We start from the raw sequence: 8,492 nt of genomic DNA, 5'->3' as shown, positions 1-8,492 counted from the left end.
CGAAGACTAGGAAAAGGCTCACTAAATTTATTTCCACCCGAAACTAGGATTTGAACTCAGATCTTCAGAGGTTAAAGGCCATTGTAACTCCACTATGTTCATTTTTACAAAACAATGTATTCACCAGTATCAACATAATTCTTCAAGCACCTTTTGTGGAAACATCACAATTACACAACATGGCACAGACAGTCCTTTCTTGCTTTTAACCTTCCCTTTCTCAGTTTCATGCCACTCATCTTCCTTTCATATTTCAAAACATTTTTATTTCTCTTTTCTTTGCTGTAGGAAACATTTTCTTATAACATTTCAAATTAATGTTAGCATCCATTGAAAGATAACACAGGTATGAATTTCATGTTAATCTTTATCAGCTGTTCCCCCCACTCTGTTTACCAGAAATTTTAATCACTTTGCTAGTGCATTCCTGAATGTACCTTCTAGCAAAAGCAATAAAAATAATCTTGAACTACTAAAAAAAGGTCACAGCCAAAAATGTAATCTTTACATAGCATTCGAAAAGGAAATCAAGGACCCAGAAAAGAGGCTTTTCAAAGGAAACAAGGAGCATGCTATGCAAATGACCTGATACCAAAAAGATGGAGTCAGCGAGGCAATTCAAGGCATTTTCAAAAATCCATTGAGTTTAAACGAGGAAATATCTTCAGCAGAAGACTCATTCAACTCTCTGCACACTACAGTGGTCATAAACAACACCGAGTTACCTTCTGCCTTGAATAAAACTTGGTGGAAAAACCTAATAATTATGAATCCTCATTTCTTTAAAGTGCTTTGTTTCATTTTTGAAACCCCTCAATTACCTGAGGTAAGGTAGGTTTACTAGTCAAAACACAGAACTTGGCTATAGAGTTAAGCTCAGCACAAGAGAGGAAGTTCAGAAGGGGTGGTTGTGAAAAGCGCTTCTTAACTGACATGAAAATAAGGTGCCAAGCCGTGTTAGTCTGTATCCACAAAAACAACAAGGAGTCCGGTGGCACCTTAAAGACTAACAGATTTATTTGGGCATAAGCTTTCATGGGTAAAAACCCCATTTCTTCAGATGCGTGGAGTGAAAATTACAGATACAGGCATAAATATTGAAATATGAAACTATGAAAATAAGGGATTTTTAAAAATTAAAATGAATGCCAACATTTCCTGAGCCTTCTTGGCAGCAGTCGGCTTTCCAAATACTTACAGCAGGATGGGGCTTCATGTGACAAAGTGTAAACAGAACCAGGTGAAGCTGAGGTTTTAGTAATTCAATTAACTAAACATTCTGAAATCACCTTCATGCCTTCCTCTGTACTATGTCCCTAGCCGGCCTCTAACCTTCCATTCCTCCCCTCACCCAAACATACTCTTCCTTGACAAGCATTGAGCTTGAGACACCTGCCATTGGACAGGCTCGCCTGGTGTTTTTCCACAATCACTGAGACATCGGGTTCCTCTCTAACTAGCTCTCATTGGTGATGGTACAAACGGTCCTTGCCCTGAGGGGTTTTACTTCTTTTAATAGCCATTTAACAAGTGAATGCAGTGTTCACAAATGTGTAAAATTGACAACCCTAGAGAACAAAGTCCTATTTGCAATGGAACTGCTACTGCACTTGCTGCGTTCGCTTCCTCACACTGCCTGGCCAGGACTCCTCATTCGTCCTGACCAGGAGTGACCATTCTAGGGGGTGAGGAGCCTTCAAGCCAATCCTTGGATTCTGACAAAAGGTGCGACAGCCCTTTATTTATTTCTGCTCTTTTTGAATGAAGGAGAAGCCTGTCCCCTAAACAATGATACATCAAGTTTCTGTTTCTCTCTACACTGAATGCAATGGGTTCTGCCCTGCTACTGAAGATTCAAATGTCAGCATGGTCTTGTGAACAGATCATGGGACTGTGAACCAGGAATTTTAATCCCTGCTCTGTCATTGGTTTGCTGTGTAATCCCAGGCCTTGGGCAAATAACAATCTCTATGAGCCTCTGCCTCCCCCATTGGGAAAATGCAGATACACTCATGTTTACTCACTTTTATAAAAGGCTGAGAGAGCTATGCAGGAAAAAAGCGATATAATGTGTAACTATCATTTTTTCCAATACATCTGTGAGCTACACTGCACAGATGACAATTGTGTCATTGTACACAATCGTGTGTATACTGACAGAAGTGGCATAAAGTAATTGTTCTGGTAGAGGTAAATCCATGGAAGGCCCTCAAGTCCAGATCCACAAAGGGACTTAAGTGGTGCAGTACATACCTTTTAGGAACCTAGAAAATCACTGCAACAATGTAATCCACAAAGCCTGAGCTAGGCCCCTCGGCTCCTGTACAATGAATGGGGAAAGACAGGCACCTTAGAACACAATCCACAAAGCCAGCGTGCTAGGTGGGGAGCTGCCTAAGATAGCCAATGGGCTATGCCAAAAAAAGGGTGTGTCCTAAACTGCGCCCCTCTTGGAGATAGGCACCTAACTCCAGGTGGCAGGGAGGCGCTATCTCTACTGGTGATCCACAGACAGGAACCCCTCTCCTGGAGTCAGGTGACTTAGATGGCTAAGTTGTTTCTGGTGAGAATGAGCTAGACAAACACCTAACTCCACCCAAAGCAGCAGGGAAGTGGGTGTTGGGAAGGACCTCCTTCATAACACGTAGCTCAGTGGTTGGGGAGAGGAGGAGGTCCCCTATAGCCTTTATCCCAGTGGATAGGGTACTCACCTGGGATGTGGGTGCCCCCTCTGCCTGACAAGATGAGATTTGCACAGGAATCTACCACCTCTCAGCTGAGTGCTCTAATCACTGGGCTGTGGAATATTCTGATGTGGAGCGCCTGCTGTCATTCCTGTTGACGTTGTTCCACTTCAATTAAATAATAGAATAATTAAATATTAATTAGGCCAGTGAGAGAATGGGATGTAATCCATAGCCGAGTGGTTACAACCATCACCTGAGAGGCAGCAGACCCCTATTCAAATCCCTTCTCCTCATCAGGTTGAGGAAGGTCTTGATCCAGGGTCTCCCACAAACCGAGTTATTACCTTAACCTCTGGGCTAAAGGTTATAAAGGAGGTTATCTCCCCCACCCCCAGCTATTTTGTGTGTGGAGTTGGGTGGCCTCTGAGCACACCTGTTGGATTGCGTCCCATAGGCAAGATAGTCAGGTGAACATCTATCTTCCCCTGCTTTGTGAATCGCTCCGGGGCTTAGAGGGAGGCAGCAGTGTGCGTGCCCAGAGGCAGAAACAGAGCACCTAACCGACTTCTAATGCAAAACCTTAGGAGTGCGTTTTTGCACCTACAGGGTTATGTGGCAGTCGAGCCAGATGGGGTTTTATGGAATGCAGTGATGCCTAAAATGTGACTTCGGTGCCTAAATCTGGGGGGTTAGGTGCTCAAATACCTTTGTGGATCCAAGCCTCAGTGCAGCGGAACTGATGTGTAGGGAACCCACGCCTGGCAGAGAGAGGCATTCTCAGGATTGGGGCAAGGCTAGTAGATCTGCAACTACATACATACATTATGCAAATTCCCTCCTAGAGATGATGTGCACAGCAGTTGTGGATGCTGCTCTAATAGCTCCTGCTGACTAGGGGGAAGGAGAAAAAAAAGGAGAATGCCATCCCCCTGCAAAGCATGTTTGCTCCTCCTGAGCCAGATCATTTCGTTTTACGATACTTCATCTCTGTTACTTGCCACAAGCAAACAATGGTTTTAAAAAATACCATACTCACCTTCTTTTGATTTCTGTTGTTGCGCCAGTTGCTCTCCTCAGCATGATGTCACGACAATGAAAGAATGCTGTGCTGCTGCAATCATTTTAAAATGCTTCTTTTTATTTGAGCGGTTGCACATTGGGTGAATGAACTTAATGTTACAACAAAAATATAATGGATATTTAACAGATTGCTAATGGTTACAGTGAAAGGCATGAAAGAAGGGATTTCTTTAACTATTATTGAAATATTCAGCATAAGTGCAGTCAATTACATTTTGTATGAAAGAGGCAAATGATAAGGTATTTGGTGAAGTGCTGTTTCATCTATAGAAAATAAATACTGAGACATCTCAAGTAACTTGAAATCACGTCTCAGCTATAGTATTTACTATCTCAACGTTGGCCCATCTCATGGTTCGTTCTGGGGAGGTTATTTATTTATTTTAAGTAAATAAAGCATTTAAGGTTTACTCATCATCATTATAGTTTCTTTTTAAAATATACAAAAAGTTTTGGCAAATAATATTTATACAGAAAAATAGTTTTAGATCTTTCCAAATTTGTAATTGTTCTAAAAATTATTTGTTAATAAATAAAATGCAGAATCTGTTGTACATTTATCTGCACATCTGTGTAATTGCCTCCTTATTGTTAGCACAGATCTGTACTTGTTCAGTTTCTAGGAATATCACAAAGTTATAAAGTTGGAAAGTGGATCTCGTATTAAAAATACATTTTCTCATTTGTTTTGTAGGTTTGTCTGAATGCAAGACCTGATGTATCTGAAGCTTTGTCACGAATGGGCAAAAAATAGTAGAACTGAAGTAACTGTAAAAAACGATAGAATAATTATCATGAAACATAAAAAGTTTGCACAAAACAATGTTTTAAACAGTCCTCTACATAAAATATTGAAACAATGTGGATAATTTACCATTTAGTCTTGTACAATAAGCTACCAAAATGCCTAAATGAACTATTATTAAAAACAAATAAACACAACTTTGACAGATATAGGCGAGTTGCAATGTCAACTACCTAGTTATAATGACTGAGAAAGTCTACAAATATTAGCGTTTGAATAGTACATAATGGTGAGACCTTAACTGCTAAAGTAACAGAAGTTAAGATACATTTTTTTCCACAAAATAAAACAAATGCAACATTACAACCACTATGTTAATTTTACAATCAGATTGTGATTTTTTCTCTCTTTCGGGTGATCAGATCTACAGCTTTAATACAAATAGATAGTAATTAGACATTTGACAAACAAAATTTAGAACGGAAAATAATTTCCTAGACAAATAATCATACCATTAGTGCCTCTAGTGCCTTTCAGAAAAGGCAGTGCTGCCAAAGTTTAAAATAGTTTACAATCAATCTGAAAAGGTTAAGTTAAAATACTGCAATCACCAACAATGTCCACATAGAAAACTGATGTTGTCAACAATTATACATAATATTCACTTATAACAGCTGTTTTCATTTTTAAACAATAATTTAAAAGCTACGTATTTGTGACGTGTGCAACATACAAAATGTAAAATATGAAATATTTGGTACAGCAGTGCTGGAAACAAATCTTAAACCAAACCTAAATGAAATTTTAATTGTACATATATAATTACCTTGTAAAACAACAATGTATTTAAAAAAGTAAACATTAAAATCTGTTTAATCCATATATATGTATGTATGTATATATATAATATGTATATAGTTGTATTAAAGATATCTTCATATTTCTGTGACATAAAATATGTTTTAAAAGAAAAAGGTTAAAAGAACTAGTTTTTTCCCCCCTCTATGCTGTAATCCGGTTACAACCCTTTAATCCAATTTTAAAAAATGCAAGAACAGTAATAATTTATTCAACTGAAACTCTCCCTCCATTTTTAATGTTTAGTTAATAATCTAGATTAAAGTCACTTATCAGGTTTTCAGTGACTGAACTCAGTTTTAGTTAAATTAGAATATCTTACAAATCTCCTCACCTACAGCCTTTTTGTTGTTGTTGCTCTTGATAGAAGTTACCTCAACAGCAACTTGCTTCTTTTAGGTAACCTGACTGAGAGTTTAAAAGATTAGTCACTTATTGTGGGTTAGATTGTTGGCATCAGCCTCACTTCCTTCAAGTCTGATGTGGCAAAATTTAGGCACTTCTGCAAAGTCTCTTTTAAAAACGTTATAAATATACTCGTAAAATAATATTTTCAAGACTCTGTTGTTTGGGGGTATGAAGTTCATACCGTGCAAAGTTTTAATTTTTTTTCTGCTGTCCCATGATTCAATGCAGCTTCTCTCTACAAGTCAAATATCAGCTTATGTGTATCTAAAGAATTTGTGCTTTACGTTGGATTTACTATTTAAAATTTTAGACTTACAGGGTGATGAGCAGGGGTACTGGGTTTTGTTTCACTTCCTTTCTTTGTATTGGAGTCAGCTGACTAGGGTAGTAAACATAGGATTTCGAGTTTTTCTGCTTGGTTACAACAACAATAATTAGGGTTAAAATCATACCTGAAACTGGGATATATTTTAGCCAATGTAAATTAATTATTGCTAAACTTGAAAGATTCAAAAAATTGTGAATCTTATAATACTAAATTAATGGGGCCATTTGCATTAGCTATAGTTATGGAGATAATAAATATTCCTATGAAGTAAACGGTGTTTATAAAATCTTTAAAAGTAAAATGTTACCCTTTATGTCTTGAAACATCACAGCTGGTATCAGGTAGTTAACTATTTTAGGTTGGAATATATTAAGCATACCATATGTAATATTCATATATAATACAACCGCACTAGCTTTTTAGAATTTCTGATCTGTCCATAAGAACAAAATCTTTACTTAGCATGCAGTTTGTGGCAATTCTAGAGAGGAGGAAACAGGATAGTATGTACAATAACAATGTTTTGCGATTCTCAATGAGGTCTCTTGACATTCCATTCCATTTCTGCTGATTATTTCAGGATTATCTATAAAGAAATGAAAATATTATTGGACTTTTTGATGATTTTATCCTTTTAAAAAAAGACTACACTACAATTTAGGCTTTGGTCTATTTAAAATTAAGACACAGATTACACAAGATTTTCACCATCGATCTATGTTGGGTTTAGGCTTTTGCATTTCACAAACTTGTCCTTTTCCTTTCAATTAAGACCCTCAAGAGCATGCAATCAGACAAAAGGGATATTACACTTGAAAATACCAGATACATTTCCCCCATTTTTCCAGTAAAAAAGCAAGAGAAAAATGTCAAAGTGAAAAGTGAAAGGCTCCAGCAATTATTGGGCCAATCCTTAGAAGTGCTGAGCGACCTAAATACTCCTTGAAATCTATGGGAGTTGAGGGTACTCTGCACCTTGCAGGAGGGGCTCAGGACCTCAGAGGACAGGAATAATTATCTACTACAATTTTAAGGTTCAAATCCTTCTCCCATTAAAGTCAATGATGGGAACAGGGTGCTTTCCATTGACTTCCACAGGAACAGAATCGAGCCATGAAAGTTGTTGGGCTGGATGCCTCAAACAAGATCAGACACATAGCAACACTTTTCTAATTCTTACTAACTTTTTTTTTGCAGGTCAATGAAGTGAAGCACCTTTCCCATGTAATGACTAATCTTGCTAGTGTGACATTTCAGTATGCTAGAGCCCAAGAGTGCTGGAACCTGTTTTCTACAGGTCAATCATTTTATTTCCCATACAGCAAAGGTTAACAGTATTATTTTATACCCCGTTTAAGATACTTCAAACACCCCTGCTGTACAGTACTGAAAAACAAATCAGATTTCCATCACCCAAATATGCTAGCTAGGCCAGCTACAATGCCCTTTCCTACCGGGTGTAACATCACCACCTGGAGACATGCTGCAGTATCTCACCATCACCAAGCCCCTACTTCAGAGCTAAAAGTGAAAGGCTGGTAAGCACAGGACATGTGCTGAACTGCCCCTTTTTTCCTGTTCATTTGGGCACTCAACACATTTTCAAGCCATATTTGTAGGCCGTATATAACATAGCATTAAATAGTACTCTGCCCATTTATGTATTGTAGGCTTGTACCATTGTATATTGTGAATTTATCTGAAAAAATAAGATGCTTTGAAAATAACCCCAGCAACATACTACCTCTGACATACAGATCACCAAAAAGAAACACACTAGCTCATCATGGACAGCCCTTTATTCCAGCCACATACATGATTACTGATGAGGAGTGCTCCAAGAGCTGGTTGGAGCATGTCTATGTCTCTACCAGTTTGCTGCTGTAGGTGCAGTATGCAATCAAAATGGTTTAACTATTACAGCCAACTTCCTGTGGGTACCCCGGAAACCTCGGCTCACATGCGTGGTGACAATGAACAGCAAGTTTTTCCATTTCTCAAAGAAAGATGACTGTATTTCCAGGAGTGACATCAGTGTTGTCATGTATGTACAAGTTGCACCATTTTCCAGGTAGGAGCTCAGGAAGTGTTATGGTCTGGAGGTGGATCAGATACTGAATTGTTGTTTTCAAGGCACCTACAGTTTGGTCATTCTGTTCAAGCCGTCTGTTCTAGAAGGCTGGAATAGCAGCTCCCACTAATGTTAATGAATGATCTACTTCAAGCCTGGATTGTAAAAAAAAAACAAAAAAACAAAAAAAACCCAGTGCTTCTTTGAGAGGAAAGGAATGCTCTGTATGAACCCCTGGAATCTGCATGCATCTATAAGCTTTGAACTTATTGGCATGCCAACTTTTGTGTCTTTATTATCATTTATATTTTGGTA

General features: G+C 38.2%; 1 protein-coding gene across 45 annotated transcripts in view; it reads right to left on the bottom strand.

The window, feature by feature from the left end:
- Positions 1-3,804: 3,804 nt before the first annotated feature.
- MBNL2 (muscleblind like splicing regulator 2) overlaps positions 3,805-8,492 on the bottom strand; it is a 181,140-nt gene continuing 176,452 nt past the window's right edge. For all 45 annotated transcript variants that reach the window (XM_043534803.1, XM_043534778.1, XM_043534850.1 and 42 more), the window contains one exon: positions 3,805-6,692. In XM_043534803.1, the coding sequence (XP_043390738.1) occupies positions 6,565-6,692 (128 nt within the window). In that variant the 3' untranslated portion in view covers positions 3,805-6,564. The remainder of the gene's footprint in view (positions 6,693-8,492) is intronic.

This window comes from Chelonia mydas, chromosome 1 (assembly GCF_015237465.2).
Source record: "Chelonia mydas isolate rCheMyd1 chromosome 1, rCheMyd1.pri.v2, whole genome shotgun sequence".
Classification (NCBI taxonomy): Eukaryota; Metazoa; Chordata; order Testudines; family Cheloniidae; genus Chelonia; species Chelonia mydas.
Note: the sequence above shows the minus strand (reverse complement) of the source record. Positions and strands in the feature narration are given on the sequence as shown.